The sequence below is a fragment of the Pelobates fuscus genome, chromosome 5 (assembly GCF_036172605.1).
Source record: "Pelobates fuscus isolate aPelFus1 chromosome 5, aPelFus1.pri, whole genome shotgun sequence".
NCBI lineage: Eukaryota > Metazoa > Chordata > Amphibia > Anura > Pelobatidae > Pelobates > Pelobates fuscus.
This window is the reverse complement of record NC_086321.1, coordinates 104,550,396-104,572,090: the sequence shown is the minus strand read 5'-3', so window position 1 is coordinate 104,572,090 and position 21,695 is coordinate 104,550,396. Positions and strand designations below refer to the sequence as shown.

Here is a 21,695-nt window from a genome sequence, read left to right as displayed (position 1 = left end):
TCCGTCCGTGCAGCTCCCAGGTCAGCTTCCTCTGCAACTCTCGCGAGAGCCGCGGGGTCAGAGCATTGCCACGGGTTACCGTGGCAACGCTCCGCGCGGCCGCGAGAGTTGCAGAGGAAGCTGACCTGGGATCTGCACGGACGGAGGAGAGAGAAGGGAGCTGACAGGAGCTGCGGTGAAGGTAAGTTACAGCTTCCTGACAGCCCCCCTCCTACAGCCCATCCACTGGACCACCAGGGAGTGAGAGCCCCCCTCCCTGGCCAGCTAACAAGCAGGGAGGGGGGACGAAAAAAAAAAAATAAAAATTAAATAATAATAATTAATAAAATGCCCACCCCCACCAATGCTCTGCACTCACACACACACACACACTGCACTCACACACACACACACACACACTGCACTCTCACACACACACACACACTGCACTCACACACACTGCATTCATACACACACTCATACACACACTGCATTCATTATATACACACACTGCACCCATACACACACTGCACCCATACACACACTGCACTCATACACACACTGCACTCATACACACACTGCACTCATACACACACTGCATTCACACTGCCCTCATACACACACTGCATTCATTATATACACACTGCACTCACACACTGCACTCATATACACACACTGCACTGCATTCATTATATACACACTGCACTCATACACACACACTGCACTCATATACACACACTGCACTGCATTCATTATACACACACTGCATTCATACACACACACTGCATTCATACATACACACTGCACTCATACACACACTGCATTCACACTGCACTGCATTCATTATATACACACTGCACTCACACACTGCATTCATTATATACACACTGCACTCATACACACACTGCACTCATATACACACACTGCACTCATATACACACACTGCACTCCATTCATTATATACACACTGCATTCATACACACACTGCATACACACACACACTGCATTCATACACACACACACACACACACTGCATTCATTATATACACACACTGTAAATAAATATTCAGTTAATATAACTTTTTTAGGATCTAATTTTATTTAGAAATTTGCCAGTAGCTGCTGCATTTCTCACCCTAGTCTTATACTCGAGTCAATAAGTTTTCCCAGTTTTTTGGGGTAAAATTAGGGGCCTCGGCTTATATTCGGGTCGGCTTATACTCGAGTATATACGGTAATTTAAATTAAATTAAACATGTAAAAATAATAATAAAAATGTAAAAAAAATATATATCTATACAAAATTTTATTCTAACTGTATTTTGATATTAATATATATATATATTTATATCAAAATACACTTAGAATGAAATTGTATATATATATATCTATGTATATATAAATAAATAAAAAGAATACGAACTATTCATATGTCCATATACAAAATTACATAAATAATTATATAAATATACACGTAGACTTGAAATATATAAATATGCATATATATTTAAATTCTACGTGCGTATTTATGTAATATTTTTACATAATTAAGTTATTTTATTTATTGCAATTTAAGGGACCTGCCTGCCAACCCAGGCCAAAAGTCCAGAGAATTTAATTTGCTAGCACTGTATTTTACCCTGTCACGTTTTACGACACCCTACAACCTGTACATGGGGGGTACTGTTTTACTCGGGAGACTTTGCTGAACACAAATATTAGTGATTCAAAACAGTAAAACATATCACAGCGATGATATTGTCAGTGAAAGTGACTTTTTTTGCATTTTTCACACACAAACAGCACTTTTACTGATGATATAATTGTTGTGATACATTTTCCAGTTTTGAAACACTAATATTTGTGTTCAGCAAAGTCTCCTGAGTATAACAGTACCCCCCATGTACAGGTTTTATAGCGTTTTTGAAAGTTACAGGGTCAAATACATTGGTCAAATATTTTTACATTGAAAATGGCCAGGTTGGTTACGTTGCCTTTGAGAGCGTATGGTAGCCCAGGAATGAGAATTACCCCCATGATGGCATACCATTTGCAAAAGAAGACAACCCAAGGTATTGCAAATGGGGTATGTCCAGTCTTTTTTAGTAGCCACTTAGTCACAAACACTGGCCAAAATTAGCGTTCAATTTAGTTTTTTACTTTTTTCACACACAAACAAATATGAACGCTAACTTTGGCCAGTGTTTGCGACTAAGTGGCTACTAAAAAAGTCTGGACATACCCCATATTGAATACCCTGGGTTGTCTACTTTAAAAAAAATATGTACATGTGGGGTGTTATTAAGCGATTTATGACAGATAATAGTGTTACAATGTCACTATTGATACATTTTAAAAAATTATGTTTTGAAACCGCAATATCCTACTTGTACTTAGAGCCCTATAACATGCACAAAAAATGGCAAAAAAGCATGTAAACACTGGGTATTTTTAACCCCTTAAGGACCGGACTTTTTTTGCGATGTTGTACATTTGCGACCAGGCATCTTTTTGACACTTTTGTGGTGGTTGTGTTTAGCTGTAATTTTCCGCTCTCTCATTTACTGTTCCCATACAAATTATATATTGTTTTTTTCAGGACAAAAGGGGCTTTCTTTACATACCATTATTTATATAATCTCATGTAATTTAATTTTGAAAAAATTAAAAAATATGATGAAAAATTGAAAAAAATACATGTTTTTTGACTTTTATGTGAAAAATCTTTTACTCATCTACAAAAGCGAATGAAAAAAACTGCTAAATAGATTCCAAATTTTGTCCTGAGTTTAAAAATACCCAGTGTTTACATGATTTTTGCTATTTTTTGCATGTTATAGGGCTATAGGTACAAGTAGGATATTGCGGTTTCAAAACCTATATTTTTAAAATGTATCAATAGTGACATTGTAACACTATTATCTGTCATAAATCACTAAATAACACCCCACATGTACATATTTTTTTTAAAGTAGACAACCCAGGGTATTCAATATGGGGTATGTCCAGACTTTTTTAGTAGCCACTTAGTCGCAAACACTGGCCAAAGTTAGCGTTCATATTTGTTTGTGTGTGAAAAAAGTAAAAAACTAAATTGAACGCTAATTTTGGCCAGTGTTTGTGACTAAGTGGTTACTAAAAAAGACTGGACATACCCCATTTGCAATACCTTGGGTTGTCTACTTTTGCAAATGGTATGCCATCATGGGGGTAATTCTCATTCCTGGGCTACCATACGCTCTCAAAGGCAACGTAACCAACCTGGCCATTTTCAATGTAAAAATATGACCCATATATTTGACCCTGTAACTTTCAAAAACGCTATAAAACCTGTACATGGGGGGTACTGTTATACTCAGGAGACTTTGCTGAACACAAATATTAGTGTTTCAAAACTGGAAAATGTATCACAACAATTATATCATCAGTAAAAGTGCTGTTTGTGTGTGAAAAATGCAAAAAAAAGTCACTTTCACTGACAATATCATCGCTGTGATATGTTTTACTGTTTTGAATCACTAATATTTGTGTTCAGCGAAGTCTCCCGAGTAAAACAGTACCCCCCATGTACAGGTTTTAGGGTGTCGTAGAACGTTACAGGGTAAAATACAGTGATAGCAAATTAAATTCTCTGGACTTTTGGCCTGGGTTGGCAGGCAGGTCCCTTAAATTGCAATCAATAAAATAACTTAATTATGTAAAAATATTACATAAATACGCACGTAGAATTTAAATATATATGCATATTTATATATTTGAAGTCTACGTGTATATTTATATAATTATTTATGTAATTTTGTATATGGACATATGAATAGTTCGTATTCTTTTTATTTATTTATTTATATATACATAGATATATATACAATTTCATTCTAAGTGTATTTTGATATAAATATATATATATTAATATCAAAATACAGTTAGAATAAAATTTCGTATAGATATATAAGTTTTTTTTTAAATTTTTATTATTTTTAATTTTTTTAGTTTCATTTAAATTACTTATTATTTGTAGTTTATAATAATATATATACAATATATATAGTTATTATATATATTATATATATACACGTGTGTAATTTAATTATAAGTGTATTTTTATATTAATATATGCACATATTAATATAAAAATACACTTAGTATGACATTATATATATGATATTTAGACGTATATTATATATATATATAATATACGTCTATATATCATATATATATATATACACATATATAATTATTATTTTTATTTATCAACTTTAAACTTTTTTTTTTTATGATTTTACACTAAGCAGGAAGACTGCCTGTCAGCACAGACAGTCCCCCTGCAGGCAGAGACTAGGACACCTATTGTGACCATGTGGTCGCCCTGTTGGGCGATCACATGGCCACAGGGGTCCTAAACCGCCATGGGGAGACTGTCTGGGCTGCAGGCAGTCTCCCCACACCGGGAGCACCGCCGATCGCCGCCGGGGGAACGACGGCGATCGGGTAAGTACATTGGACCGTTAGGACGGTTCAGGACCGTCCTCGGTCGGCAATGCAAAAATGCCGATGACGGTCCTGAACCGTCCTCGGTCCTTAAGGGGTTAAACTCAGGACAAAATTTTGAATCTATTTAGCAGTTTTTTTCATTCGCTTTTGTAGATGAGTAAAAGATTTTTCACATAAAAGTCAAAAAACATGTATTTTTTTCAATTTTTCATCATATTTTTTTAATTTTTTCAAAATTAAATTACATGAGATTATATAAATAATGCTATGTAAAGAAAGCCCCTTTTGTCCTGAAAAAAACAATATATAATTTGTATGGGAACAGTAAATGAGAGAGCGGAAAATTACAGCTAAACACAAACACCACAAAAGTGTAAAAAGATGCCTGGTCGCAAATGTACAACATCGCAAAAACAGTCCGGTCCTTAAGGGGTTAAGTGAAGGGTTGTGTTTGGATATAATTTTGAAGTTAAATACAGAGGTTTGTTTATATGTAATGCTTGTGTTTGCAAAGGTATGTTTGAATGTTGTGTTTGATTGCTGGGATGCACATATGCAATCCATCTATACAGCAGAATCAAACTGTAAGTAGTTTGTTGGTGGTTTTACAGAATTTTCTCTTATGTCACTCCTTGTGATTTACATCATGTGATGTCATGCATACATTATTTTCCCGTTTTTATTAATTGTATTACGTAATAAATTACATATACATTATGATGTTTTCTTTAAGACCTCACACATTTTCTGGGAAGCAGCTATATTTTCTTTTCTTTTACTGCTTTTGCTTTTATATATTCACATATTTTTATCATTAATATTATGCCGAGCACAGCCGTCGTTGATATTTGTATTTAATTTACACCTAGTAAATAGTAATTTAATGTACATCTTGTGTATATGATATATACATATGTATATATTTTACATTTCATTATATTGTTTTTGTATGTTTTTAGGTTTCCAGAATTGGCTTCAGTTTGCAAGAAACCTAGTACTTTTATTCTTTATCCTGGTGCTGAAGCTTCAAATTTGGAAGAAATGTCCCTGACAGATGTTCAACACCCATTCTCCCTTATTATAATAGATGGAACCTGGAGTCAGGCCAAGGACATATTCTACAAGAATTCTCTTTTCCGACTTCCAAAACAGGTAAATGAAACTAATCCTAATTCAAAATTAATGTTTAAATTTTAGTGAAATATGTTCAAAGAACATTTATAAAGTATAACTAGCAGTGAGGGATAATGATAGACAACACTGCAAGTTGTCTTAAAGGGGTACCATTACTTCTACAGAAATAACACAGTTGAATAAAATATTGAAAATCGCCTGTAAATTCTGTTGACCTTTTTGTGATGATCAATTTTCCTTTAGGAAGTGACATCAGAGTCCAGATCACGCCACGCACAGCCAGGGTACACAATGCAATTGAGGAGAAGAATAGAAATGTAAATTCAGTTGTTTTTTCTCTTTGACTAACTTTGTATACTGCCTGAAAAGGGCAACATTCAAAATGACGATTGACAGGGAACCAAGCTGCAGTAACATAATAGAGATAAATACAGCAGTTTTAATTTCAGAATTTATTTTTTTATTAAAAGCATATTTACCAATATTTTACAGAGTCCTAACTACATTTTATAAGCCATGTGATGATGTAATCAGTCTTGTATGTTATGTCAGAGGAACACAATAACACGTTATGGATCCCTCCAGTTTGGAGTTTACTCACATTTATTAATGCATTAAATCGATACTAAAAGTAAGTGTAAACTTTTTTTAAAAAAAGATATACCCCCTGTCCTGCATTTGTTGCAGACCCTCATGATTTCCAGTGACTGTAGTCATATTAAAGCTGAGCTGAACCATTTCAATCAATTCTAGTGCCCTCAATATTTTCAGATAGGGTGCCAAAAATATCCTAGAAATCCTTACTTTATGTGTAGTATAATTTTGTGATATTGCATGAATAAAATAGTCCTTACCATGTGTGTTTTATAAAATACAGGTTTTCACATACAAAGAAGTGTCAATGTGTGTTGTGTGCTCTTGATAAGTGAGCAAATGTTTCACAAGCACTTGTACGATAATGCATTTGGGTATGGGATGTGCTTGTAGCAGCAGTGATTTTATTTAAATTACTGCAATCATAAAGAACTGGGAGGAAAGACAAGGGATAAAGGACCTTCTTATTCTATGATCGATGCAAGGAGCATAGGTCATTATAGGTTGTTATGATGCCAAAACATTGTAGCAAAATAAAAATAAATAGGCTCTATTGTCGCTTGGTAAGGTATAGGACAGGGGTAGGCAACCTACGGCACTAGTGCCATGCACGGCACTCGAGGTGTCTTTGCACGGCACTCGAGGTGTCTTTGCACGGCACTCGAGGTGTCTTTGCACGGCACTCAAGGCTGCTAGAGCCAAACAGGCTCTGGCCTATCAGGAGTCTCAGTAAAACTTCAAATATCTGCTAATATGAAAAGATGGTGAAGGACTGCAGCACATAGAGGAAAGCAATGCAGCACATAGAGGAAATGATCTCAGATCACTTCCTCCAAGCACTTGTGAATGGGAATCCACAACGTAGTAGAGCAGCCTGCAGCTGCTGTTGCAGCTCCTGTCTTTGACCTGTACCAGGCTAGCCTGGTCCCCACTGGAACCCAGGGAAGCCAACCATACTGCTAGATATACACAGATATTGTGGATCAAACCAAGTGTTTATCGGAGTATCTGCTCCTTTCCAAATTGTTAAAATAAATGCGTGCACGCTCTGAAGTAAATTACACTGAGACACAGGTATCTGGTTAATGAAAAACTTCGGAATGTTTACTCAGGGGGTGGCAAGCCCCTTATAAAGGCAAAAAAACATAATATGCAAAAATGTAGATAACAGAGAGAATGCATCTTTAATTGGTTAGGTGTTAAGTGTCTTATCTAATGCACATCCTATGAGGCGTGATGTCACCATCATCCCGGGATTTTCCTCCGGATGTAGGCGCCATCTTGTTACACGAGGTAGTTAGTCGGTTGGAGGGGGTGCTCTAGCAGCCATTTCGAATAGATATTGAATACCGGTATACACAGTAAATAGACATTTTACTATCACTAATTTACATTCATAACACAGAAATGAAGAATAACCCTCCCCTTATACAAATAATACAAACAGCCCACACACAAACATACACACAATCTGCACAAACGTAACCCACTAACAATCCACATACATGCACACAACCCCACATGCAGCCTCTCACATGCAATACCCCAAACAGCCCACACACATTACCAAACACACAATGTGACATATCCATCCGGACACAATTCCACAAGCAGCCCTCATACACAGCCCACATTCATATGTATCATACACAATACCATAAACTACCGTATATACTCGAGTATAAGCCGAGTTTTTCATCACATTTTTTGTGCTGAAAAACCCCAACTCGACTTATACTCTAGTCAATGTCTGTATTATGGCAATTTACATTGCCATAATACAGACAATGGGGCTGTCGGGGCTGGCAGGAAGCTCTTACCTCTCCTGCAGCTCCTGTCAGCTCCCTCCTCCTCCGCGCTGGTCCGTTTAGCACCTCTGTCAGCTCCCAGTGTAAGTCTTGCGAGAGCCGCGGGGTCATAGTGCAGCCGCGAGACTTACACTGGGACTTGCAGAGGGAGCTGCCCGGACCCGCGGAGGAGAAGGGAGCTGACAGGAGCTGCAGGAGAGGTAAGCGCTCTCTGCCAGCCCCCCTCCACTGAACTGCCAATGCCACTGGACCACCAGGGACTGAGAGCCCCACTCCCTGCCATGTATCAAGCAGGAAGGGGGGACGAAAAAAATAATACAAATATAAATAATAATAATAATAATAATAATAACAAAAAAATAATAATATAACAAAAAAAATTAATAATAATAAAAATGCCCACCCCCCACCAAGTCTCTGCAACACAAACACACACACACACTGCACTCATACACACTGCACTCATACACACACACTGCACTCATACACACACACTGCACTCATACACACATACTGCATTTATACACACACACTGTAAATAAATATTCAATTAATATAATTTTTTAGGATCTAATTTTATTTAGAAATTTACCAGTAGCTGCTGCATTTCCCACCCTAGTCTTATACTCGAGTCAATAAGTTTTCCCAGTTTTTTGGGGTAAAATTAGGGGCCTTGGCTTATATTCGGGTCAGTTATACTCGAGTATATACGGTACTAATGTAAATATACAATATAATAGCTTATATACGCACAAATACAACGATGCAAAGCAACTGCAGTAAAAATAACAAAAGCAGAATACGGCAGCATACTCACCTCAATTTAAAAAAATAGGACTGGCACGCTACGGGACATCACATTCCTATATCGGCACAGTGCTGCTAAAAGGTTGCCTACCCCCTGTATAGGATAATAATTATTTTTCCCTCTTGGCATAAGAGCACTATCCTGCATAATCAGTGCTTTGTTCTGCAGAGACACTGATGCAGGTGCTGGCAGGACACAGCTAAGTTGTCAGAACGCACTAATAAAATGTGTCATCTTACCATTGGTGGTGCCAGGGCACGTCTGATTTAATAACCACTATTGCAGCCTGTAGTGGTTGTGGTGTTTGGAGTGTTTCTTTAATGCATAAAAAAGATTGGTCTGTTTTTGAGTATGCCATCTTTCTATTTTTTTTTATTTTTGCATAATTTACTAAACTAGTGCAGTCTCCAGCGCATAACCTAATCAGGTTGCTGATATTTTCAGACATATTGGGATTTACATCTGTCCACTTTATAGATTGTTGTCTCAATGCTATACATTTACATTATGAAAAATAATGAATTACTCATAAAATATGTTCATTTTACTCTGGTCTAGTGAGCTGTATGTAAGAATAAAAAAAATGATTAGGGTTATTTATGATTTAATAAAGTATAGTGTTTTTAATATCTTATATCTATTTACAACTTGTTTTTTTTTTATGTTTCTAAATGAAACTACACTGCAGTGCTGCAGTGTTTACCTGTCCAGTAGCTGACAACTTCTCTGTCATGCATTTTTTTTTAAAAATACATTTCCATTGACAACCTCTCTCTGCTACAATAAAGATCACAATTTTCAATATAAATGCAGTCATTATGTTTAGAGTTTGCTCCCTGGTGAAATAGGGATATAGCCTCTGCTCAGATAATGGCTATGTATCAGAACATATTGCTTTTCTGTCTATAGCATTTTTGGGAAAATAGAAATATAACAACATGCTATTTGCTGCTTGCTTGTGTAATTTGAACATCTTGTGACTGTTTTAGACCATCATGACTGTTTACACTCTGGAGGTATATGGATTACATTTACCATGACGTTCAGAAATTCTAAATGGTTATCTAGTACACAAATATCGGTGGCACCAAGGTGATAACTAGATTAGAAGTCAAATTAAAGAAATAAAATGTATAATTTTGAATTACCGGTACTTAGCTATGTCCTGTTTAACCCTTTCAGGACAAGGGGCTAGACAAATCTGTTAATATTAATTACAATCTTTGTTAAAGCACATGCATGTGATGTCATTGGTTATTAAGGAGTTAATCTTACATTACGCAAGGGATCACATAAAGATGCTTCTTAAAGTCTTTTAAATCTGGTAGGATTTGTCGCCTGCAATTTTGTGTATTTCAAAGGTGTTTTATTTTTTCATTGTACGTGAAATGTTTATATTAAAGTCTGTTACAGAAAGTATAAAAATAGGTTGTTAAATACATTTCTATAAGCCACATGCTATGAATTTTGCTCTACAGAATTTCCAGCTGCACAATGATTGGAAATCCTGACTGCAATTGCTCTGCTTTCAATGACTGCAAATATTGCTAGAAATGTATTTAAATCCATTGTTACCGGAGTATTGTAAACATTTCACACAGGCCTTCAACACTGAACCAAGTTCTATCCCACAGTCTTTGCAGCAGGTGAATACGTGTATGAGAAAAAAAAAGTCTAAAATTAAATAGGTACACTCTAGACTAGACTTTTCTTTCAATCCAAAGTGACTCACTTGTCCTTTAAGAGCAAGTATTTGAGTAGTGCTACAGTTGTTTCTTAGATCATCTTTACAAACAAATAAAAAAAGAACTGGTGTGGAGCTAATTGCTGAAATATAGCCTTTATTCACAATCAAAATAAAATCAAATGCCCACTTCAAACAGAAATTCAAGATGTAAAAAAAAGTCTCTTTCATTCAAAAAATACATCTGTTTCTGCCAAAAAATCTCTAAAGTGCAAAAAAAAGTCATTCAGGCCTAGTACATAATTCCATCTTTCATATGAATAATGTAATAGAAGCTGTTGCCAAAAAATGGAGTGAAAACATACACCTCTGTATTAGAACTCAAGTAAGAAGTAAAGGGAAACTCCAGCCCCTACTGCACTTCCGCTTGCTGAAATGCTTTATATGTGAAGATTGTATCCCCTTTATTTCATTTTACAAAAAGTGCAGATTTCAATAGCAATTGCTCTTGTATAAATTAGTCTGGTTACACTCCATGACTTTGAAGCAGACAACAGGTCCTGTTACTTCCTGGTTGTTTGGCTCAGTGGAACTAAACTAAAGAGGCAGCAATTGCTCAGAATACCTCCCTTGCAAAGACTTCTCATTGAGCTGCATTAGGAAGTCTGTGATTGGACTGCCACAGAAAGTCTCTATCGGAGAAGAAGGGCAGGGCTTACAAAGGCAGCAGACGAGATCTGCAGCTTTTGCAAACTGTTTTTAAATATACCTCCAATAAAAACAAATACATAATTAAATACATGCTTGTTTTTATTTGGCGTATATCTACTAAACCTTGATTTATATTCATCTTGTATTTTTGCAGCTGAGTATCCTTTAATTACATCAAAGTATCAAATGGAAAAGAAACAATCACAGACTGAAAAAAATATTTGACACCAGGTGGAAATGCCCAGTGTCCCAGCCTGCAAAAATCACTCAAGCTAATTCAATAATCACATAGGTTGCATTCATAAGCTAATGAAATGAATGATCTTATAATTGACAACCTTAAACACATCTAAATAAGGTAGTAAAATGATTGGCAAATGAGACGGTGGGAACAAGCCAAGGTGTCTGATAAATTCCTTAACAATAATTAAAGGAGCACTATAGTGGTTCATTAGGTCCCCATCCCACCCTCAGGGCCCCCCTCCCGCTGGGCTGAATGGGTAAAACCCCTTCAGCCACTTAACTTTCTCCAGTGCTGGGTGAGACAGCCACTAGAGTGTAACATTGCAGTTTCTCTGAATCTGCTATGTTTTCAGCTGCAGGGTTAAAACTAGAGGGACCTGGCACCCAGACCACTTCACTGAGCTGAAATGGTCTGGGTGCCTATAGTGGTCCTTCAAATATAATGTCTGTGATCTGTCCGCTCATGTTATTGCCTACACAAATGGACCAACACAAAAGAGGAGGAACAGCCATAACTACTAGCTAAAAATGTTAAACTGAGATAGTGTTTTCTCTATAATATGTAAAGTTTTCATACAGGCCAACTGGACAAAAACACACCGACTTTCAAGACAAAAAATAATGATTATATGAGATTTTTAAATAATAAATTGACTAATAGATCATCAAATGGACATTAAAACAAATCAAAGTCATAGTTTCCCTATATAAATAATCACAAAGACCAAAAAAGAGAAAGAAAGTACAGAGTCTTACACGATCATCTCTGTATCCCAACACTAAGGGAATATATACTAAGCAGTTTACTCCTATCCTGCAGTTAAATTAACAAACAAACAAACTCATGCAAGAACATGGAAATTATTTGGGGGGGGGGGGGGGGGGAGGGAGGGGGGAGAGAACAATACTCACATTACGTATGTAGATACATCTCTAACTTGATATGTTACAATTTTAATTCGGTAATTGGTATTTATCCCCCTTTTTGCTGCTGGAGTGGCTATTTAGAATAGGTGTCTCTTCTTCCTTTGTTACGTTTTAAGATCCGTAATGTGTCCTTTATTTTAGTGGTGCTGTGGTGTGAACAGCTACATTTTCCTATTACATAGTGCCTGTGGTATGGATGCTACAAATACACTATTGAATTCCGAAGTTCTATCTCTGACTTCAGTCAAATGTTGTTTTCTTATATTATGCTTTTTCTCTTTCTGTGTCTGCTTCTCATTATTCTTTTTAAACACTCTCTAATATTGGTTGCTCCTGAATCACTAGTATCTTTACTGTGCAAAGTACACTGGTGGTCCCATTGTTATAATTATGCTGTTTTTGCATTAAAGTCACCCCCCTCCCCCCTCGATTCAGTCAGGACCATCTTTAATGTCACTAGGACCCTGGGCAAAGCATTTTCTTGGGCCCCCTGGCACCCCCCACACATTTCACATACATACTTACACAGACATATACCCTGACAGGCATACTGAGACACATACCCTGACACACTGACAGACATACTGACACACAAAGAAATACACTGACAGACATACTGACATACCCATGGACAGGCATACTGACATACACACAGACACATGCACTGACACAAACACATATACTGACAGACATGCTGACAGACAACCCACTGACACACACATATACTGTCAGACATACTGAGACACCCAGTCATACACTGACAGACACACAGATATTCTGACAGACACACAGACTTACTCACACATTCACATTTTTAACTTTAATCCCCGTTTCCTACCTTGAAGGATTGCTTCCCTGGTGTCCAGAGTGGTGGCTGAGGCTGTTGGAGGTTGCCGACTGGCAATCCGGACCCAGCCCCCTTCCTCTCTGCTTCCCTGGTGTGGTCTCTCCCGCACTGCTTTCTCTGGGAGGAAGTGACTCACGACAGTAACTTCCTCCCATGCTGCCAAAAAGCAAAGGGGCCCCTGCTTACAAATGCCCACCGGGTGGCTCTTAGGGCGTGGGCCTCTTTAGTGTGCCTCCCCAGGATGCACTGTGTGCCCAAAGAGGTAGGAAAGGGGGCGGGGGGGGGGGGGGGCAGTGTGGCCCAAGGTGCAGCTACCTTGGGCTCTCTAGAAGTTAAAGGGCCCAGGGCAGCTGCCCAGTTTCCCCGTGTTAAAGACGGCCCTGGATTCAATGATGATCATTATAAATATTGCATAGAAACAACATTACCCATATATTCTCGCTCTTCATCCATTTGCACTGCTATCCTTAAGTTCTTTGGAGAGTCATAAGCTGGAGATCCCCCTGTTACAAAAAGAACATGTGGGCTCTGAAATGTTTTAGTTTCTATCAATATAATGCACTACTTTCATTTGGTTTTCTGGTTCCTTGATTTGATGTCTGACTGTATTTCAGGATGTTTATCATCTGTTTTTTTTTTCTTTGCTACTCTGCCACCTTGAAAAATACCTGTAAATTCTTCTTATTTCTTCTTCTTAATTTCTTCTGTGTCTTTCTATGATTTCTCCAGTTGATTGATATATATATGTCTTTTGTATATATAGTCTTGGGCCAAAAGCTCACAACATTAATATATGTCTATATTAATGAAAAGTACTAATACGCAATCTGACTTACGGTTTCTTCAGGGTTATTCTTAGTTACTGATGCATAACAAAGGATGTTACAGGATAATGGATGTTCAACAGCAGATGGTAATTGCTGGACTTCTGAAGGGAGAGTTACATCGTTGTACAGGAAAGCGAGCCAAGAGACCTCGGGTCCCTTTGTTCAGTTAACTATATAGAAATGCCCATACTGACGTCAGAGTTTAACTCTAGCCATATAAGGACAAGACCCCCATTCCACATTCCAGACGTCTCATATAAAAAAACATTGTGACTAATTGATACCATCTGTTACTTATGCCAATCCAGACATCCATATATAATCAATAGAAACACATAATATGCAATATTCTACAATACCTTTTTTTATATATTTTTATTTATATATATATATATATATATATATATATATATATATATATATATATAACATTTGCAAACTTGTCTGGGTCTTTCTGATTGGTGCTGAAATAACTGAATGCCAATAAAATAGCAGGTTCTTTGATTCATGATTTTACTTTTTTTTTTTTTTCTCTTATATTGTCTTTTTTTTTTTTCTTTTGAACACTTTATAATTTACTTCACATCTACAAATTGTTGATTGCATTTGAATTTCTGCAAAGTTCTTTGTTTTTGGTGTCCGATTTTCCCCTTATGCTGAAATTGCATGGCCTACCACTGGGATCTTCTTACAGCCATGGCTGGGAACGGTGTTTTAATGTGATATGTTCTTTACATCTTCAGCCTTCAGCCTCACCAGTTTGTGAAAGCCGCATGATATTTAGATTGCACAAACTGTGCCAAATAGCATTAGAAAGGTAAAATAAATCGTTTTTGTGAACTGTAATTGTCTGAACCATATGCACATCTTCAGACTATGTATGAGATTTTTAGATTAATCCATGAAAATCTTCTTTGCTTCAATTTTAATCCATGCGTTTGATAAAATTGCAACCTTGTAGAAAAATAAGTTGCCGTGGTTCTAATCGGTGCATTACAAAATGTATCCATATGCCACTCGCATAGTTCTAAGCCAAATAGTGTCCAAGTCCAATGAAAATATATAATTACCTTACTGCTTCTTTTTTTTGCCTGCTGGGCTGTCTTCACTGCGTACATTCTGGGTGCTCAGAAAAAAGTGAGTTTCACCTCCGTAACCAACTACCAGAAATGACATATACTCCACAGGTACATGTTTCAATCAAACCTGAAAGAGGATACTATGTCTCCATCAAAGGAAACTCCATCAAAGGAAATTTTTATATAGGTAAAAGTTAACATAAATTGTTTCCTCTACAAGTAGAGGGAAGGCACACAAAAGATGAAAAGAAAAACCATAAAACAAGTACATACTCCTCTAGTTAATCATATGAACATCTTTATAGTCCACAAGGTCTTCAAAATTCCAGTTAAGATAAAAAAGTAGCTGACAACTGAGTCTCACTCTTAAGTTAACCTTTTACATTCCTTACATCAGGCTGACTGAAATCTAAAAATTAAAATACTTAATTATTATAAATGTTTGGGACAATATTAATTTATACTGGCAGGTAGGCTGGCTGGCTCCCCACTTCTACGGATTGTCCAGGAGGTGATCACAACTCCGGACTTTGGCACTGCGTCCTGGTGCATGAGCGAACGTATAAGTCGCCAGTCATGATTCCTGTGGCCATGGATGCGCATTAGGCTGATTGGTTGACTATTTAAAAGGCGGTCTCTTTGAAAGAGACCCTATGCCCTCCTTGGTAAAGTCGTCTTTGCTGTTATTTGTTTATTTCAACCATTGGTTTGCTGAACTACTTCTCTTTAGACTGAAGAACCATCCTGTTGGAAATCTGTAATCTGGACCAGAAGTTACATTGAGGAAGGACTGTAGAAAGCAGTGATCCAATTGACCTGGTCTTGGGGACCTGTCTTAGTCTATGGCACCATTCTGACCTTTATTTGGTGAATTTATTATTGTCTAGCAGGTTTGGTCAACTTTTAATTTACATTTTAACATTCATATTCAAGAAGCCGTATCTGGAAGTGAGTTACTCTTGTGCTCCTAGCAGTATAATATCTCAGAATCTGACACTGAATCTTTAATGAAATGGCTTTCATTTTTGCTATATTCGTGGTTATAAATAAGCAAGGAACATTAACTTTTGTGGTTAATACAGATTTATACAAAGCTAGTGCATAAAAAAAATCTTGCACAGCACATACATATATATCAATATAAAATCCCAGTATATTGAGCTGTTTGTAAAATTACTGCACATGAGATATGGTGTTTGCTTATCCCTTCTATAAACCAGTAAGTGTTATCTGGAAAACATTTTTAGATGAATTGCTGCAGGGAGTGTTCATGATCCTTAATATCAAATCTAAAAATGTATTGTCAATAAATGTTCAGCATAAACATAAATGCAATTTTGATTTGAACCAGTGGCATACATATGGTATATGGAACCTCAAGTCATATACCCCCACCCTGCCTGTTTTTTGGGGGGCATTTTATGTCCCTACTCATACCCCCTTGTGTTTAACCAGCTCCCCTAACCCCTTTATGTTACTAACCAGTTGGAAAAAAAGATGTGCCAAAACAAAAGGTGAGATTAATGGGGCAGGGTTTTGCTGCAGAAAACTGCAAAATGTTTATTTTTTTATTTTTATTTTTATTTATCCTTTGCGGTAGTAACATCAGTAACATCACTGCATATTTGTGATTTCTGTGGGAAAAGCAAGTCTTATTGCTTGACTGGTTTGTAGACATTGTATTGACTATATATATATCCAGTTTACTAGCACGATATTTGGCAAACCGCAATACAAAAATAAAGTGGCTCGATCCTCCTTTTCCTACAGAGCACTATAATTATGGAATAACTTCAGGGACATAGTCAAATCTTCATTCAATCTAAAATCTTTTAACCCCTTAAGGACCAAACTTCTGGAATAAAAGGGAATCATGACGTGTCTCACACGTCATGTGTCCTTAAGGGGTTAAGAGATCTATGGCAATATACCTCAGCACAGAATGCACCTGTCATGGTTGAATATATTTATTACCTGTTATGTATTAAATTTATTTATATATATATATATATATATATATATATATATATATATATATATATATATATACACAGGGAGTGCAAAATTATTAGGCAAATTAGTATTTTGACCACATCATCCTCTTTATGCATGTTGTCTTACTCCAAGCTGTATAGGCTCAAAAGCCTACTACCAATTAAGCATATTAGGTGATGTACATCTCTGTAATGAGAAGGGGTGTGGTCTAATGACACCAACACCCTATATCAGGTGTGCATAATTATTAGGCAACTTCCTTTCCTTTGGCAAAATGGGTCAAAAGAAGGACTTGACAGGCTCAGAAAAGTCAAAAATAGTGAGATATCATGCAGAGGGATGCAGCACTCTTAAAATTGCAAAGCTTCTGAAGCGTGATCATCGAACAATCAAGCGTTTCATTCAAAATAGTCAACAGGGTCGCAAGAAGCGTGTGGAGAAACCAAGGCGCAAAATAACTGCCCATGAACTGAGAAAAGTCAAGCGTGCAGCTGCCAAGATGCCACTTGCCACCAGTTTGGCCATATTTCAGAGCTGCAACATCACTGGAGTGCCCAAAAGCACAAGGTGTGCAATACTCAGAGACATGGCCAAGGTAAGAAAGGCTGAAAGACGACCACCACTGAACAAGACACACAAGCTGAAACGTCAAGACTGGGCCAAGAAATATCTCAAGACTGATTTTTCTATGGTTTTATGGACTGATGAAATGAGAGTGAGTCTTGATGGGCCAGATGGATGGATTGGTAAAGGGCAGAGAGCTCCAGTCCGACTCAGACGCCAGCAAGGTGGAGGTGGAGTACTGGTTTGGGCTGGTATCATCAAAGATGAACTTGTGGGGCTTTTTCGGGTTGAGGGGGGAGGGGGGGCTAGCAAAGGCTTCAGACAAGATATCTGCACTTTTTGCAAGCTGTTTTAGACATATCCCTAACTAAATAAATGCATAATTAATACAGTTTTTCATTTGGGGTATATATACTAAACAGTAGTTTATTTATTTGTATTTGAGCAGTAGAGTGTCCCTGGTCATATCTCACTGTTAATCAGAGTATGGGGACAGGATTCCCTTATCTCCCCAGTTCTAAAATTTACCATACTGCCAGGTACTGACCTAAAACTGGTTGTTATATGGTAATAACTAATTGGAAGGAAGACTCCAGGCACCAAACCAACTTTGTCTAAATAAGTTGTTATGCTGCAAGGATGACCTTGGCGCTCTCAACCAATCAGTGACTCCCCATTTAGAATCTGGCTTGAGAAAGGTAAGTTTCTTTCCAAATTATAATGATTTAACACAAGCTTTTAGTGTTATTTTGAGCTGTGATAGCTATGCCTCCTAATTCTTGAGGTATTCCATTAGTTTGTATAATAAGGAATTAGGGTGCATATCGCAGATTACAATAACATTAAAGATTTGTGTTTAGTGATTACCCCTCCATATTAAATGCAAGCAAATCACTGACCCCAATGATATGTGATTAAATTAAAGGCACACTATAATCACTAGAACAACTACAGCTTATTGTCCTTTCAGGTTTTTTGCAGTAAACACTGTCTTTTCAGAGAAAATGCAGTATTTACATTACAGCTTAGGGATACCTCCAGTGGCTAAACCTCAAATGACTACTAGAGTTGTGCAGCACTTACATTCAGTGTCTCCACCCTGTGCCTGGACACATATTTTTCATTATAGAGGGCTGTGTTTGGCTTGTGCTGGCTCTGCCTCTGATCTGCCTCCTTGACAAGTTCAGCCAATCCAATTATTTCCTATGGCTCAGGTCGCCACTTCTGATGATGTCAACCAAACCGGCAGATCAGGGGCAGAGCTGACTGGAATAAGGGGTGGCAAGAGGAGCTAGATAGTGATTTTAATACATGTTTGTGTTCCTGACCCTATAGTGTTTATTTAATTATTACCACACAACAGCCATTATTGTTTCATTAGTACATGGCAATATGGTGAACCTCAGCAAGCTGGTGATATCAGGGCTAATGTGGCATTAAACACAACAGAGCAGACTATTTCAAACATAATTTATAATAGGCAGATGTCTCCATGCTCACTCTTATCTCATGCCTTGAACTCTGCTCCACACGCGGGTGATCTCCTCACAGCAAGGAGTGGTGATGGCGTGTTTGCGAAGGTAAGTATATTACTGCCAATTTAGATAATTATGGAGACCGATTCCAATTAGAAAAATGCTGAATATTGGCTCTTGTAATCAGCCAAGTAGATAATCGGTCAATCCATACTGTATACCACACCCCAATCCTATTTCCAGCATGTATTTACATAACATCGAATTTAGCCAATTTTAATTGGCAAAAAGGGTTTTACTGTATGTTTTCCACTATGATAGAGCAATAAAATAAATAACAGCTACCGTTTGATCTTTTGTAAATCTTTGTCTCTGAAGTGTAAGCTGCATTCATGTTAATGCAATGTTTCAGGGAGGAAAAGCAATTCCAATGTGCCATTTTTGCAAATAGCATTGCTTACAGCTAATCTCACAGAAGATTATGGGTTCTCAAAATGTGCTGTGCGTTGATCACGGACTTCATCCCATACTCCTTGCTGAATTTAAGCTTTTAGAACTAGGCTGGAATTTTTTCTCTATTTTATCTTCTGGCTTACTCATTAAGAATAAACTTGCTACATTTAAATACAAGAATACAATCTTTTTGCACAGCTAGGGAGAAGCACAGCACAGTATAGTGAACAAACACTAACATTTAAACAAACAAATGTTACCTGCGCGCTATTGCAAATTCCTAAGAAAATTCAAATAGACATTTTAGTACAACTGGAATGACTATTAAAGTGTAAGTTCATCTACCAACATCAAGGCATACATTTTAGGTGATCCCTGCACAGTGGCGGAACTAAAGCAGAGAGGACCTTGACATAATACATTTTTGGGTCTCCTCTTATTGCAAGGATGGCCAAAAAGTAGATCCCAGTCTGTCATACAACTTTTGCAATGCTTTGCCTGCAGGGATCTACCATTTGCCTATCCTTGAAGGGTTGTATTTCACATCGAGCAGTGTTTGTGTGTTTGAATGTAAGCATGTGTTTGTATAGAGTATGTGTGTGTATAAATGTAAACACACAGACACACACACTCGCACACAGATGCAAACATGCAAATACACAGAATGACACAGTCGGCTGATTGATGCTGTTGTGTGTCAGAGACTCTCCCACTTAGCTCTCCCCTCCTCTCTGCCTCTTCCGCTCGGCTCTTGTTAGCTGGGAGGAAGTTACCAGCTGTAATTACCTCCCATTGCTGCCATCATTAACAGTCTAACTGTTAAAGAGCGACAGCGCTGGCCGAGCACTTGAGGACACATTGCTGTCTGGTGACCCTAACTGCATGGGCCACACAAAGGGCCCTTTTAGTGTGTGGTCCCAGGTGCACTGGCTGTGGTCCGCCGCTGTCTCTAGAGTAAAAATTCACCTTGCTGCTCTCAGAAGGGGCGACAAAATGACTATAGTATTTATCAGCCAAGACATTTAAAGAAAATAAAAAAAAAATATTTCATAAACGGCAAAAAAACCCTATGCACATTTAAATAGCAGGATTCTAATACCTCAACAATCTACCTTTGGTTGTATAAATGAGAAATATATGCAGTGTGCTCTAATTATTTATATAATTGTTGTCTGTCATTATTCTTTTTCGCGGAGCACTTCCCTTGAATACACACAAGTTGGTAATGGGATGCAGATAGGTTTTAGAAGTTAGCTATCTGGTAGTCTGTTATTACCAAAATTATACTATTTGCAGCTTCCATCTCTGATTTTATTATTTTAAAATAAAAGCGTTTTTAAACCTATTGAAGGTTTTTTTTTTTTTCAAAGAGTGAAATGATTACTTACAGCTTAGTAGCTTTTTCTACAGGCTGAAACCAGTATTATACTGCTGTTTAAAATGCTAATGAGAGATGTGTGGAGCATGGATTATACACTTACTGTGATTTGGTGGAGTTGCAAAAACCATAGCCATCGTGAGTTGGAAAGGTTATGATACTCCATAGCCTTAATTTCTATATAATTTGTTTATATTTGTAATTCTTTTAAATTAAATATTTTTCCAGAATATTAAACATCTTTTTTTTTATATAATATTTACACTGTACTCTGTGACATTTCTAAAAAAAATTATTGTATTCCTTTATTGTTGACCATTGGCATGGATAGGATGCAATAGTGGGTGGTTCATAACTGTATTCAACTAAAATGTGTTGGAATCTCATTGTACACTGAGAGTTCTATGCTGAAAACATAAAAATTTGTCAATTAAACGAAAGAATGCCAAGCACCATAACCAGGACAGCCTTCTGGTGCCCTCCCAGAGTGCCGCCTCCTCCATTGCCAGATCCTATGGCACTGAACTAAACTCAGAAATGTCCATCGTTAGAAGAAGCTGTGCTTGCTCCCAGCAGACCCTAGGTAAGTTGTCAAATCATTTGCAAATGGTTTCTCCGCTTACCCTGGGATAGTGTCAGGGCACTCCTGACACCATACCTCCTGGCACCAAAATGATCATAGTGAGGATATTTATGGG

At 37.3% G+C, this 21,695-nt stretch overlaps 1 protein-coding gene across 1 annotated transcript in view; it reads left to right on the top strand.

Annotated features, from left to right (window-relative positions):
• The window catches only part of DTWD2 (DTW domain containing 2), a 233,619-nt gene that overhangs the window by 160,101 nt on the left and 51,823 nt on the right, over positions 1-21,695 (top strand). The window contains exon 5 of the mRNA XM_063456933.1: positions 5,430-5,622. Coding sequence (XP_063313003.1) covers positions 5,430-5,622 — 193 coding nt within the window. The remainder of the gene's footprint in view (positions 1-5,429; positions 5,623-21,695) is intronic.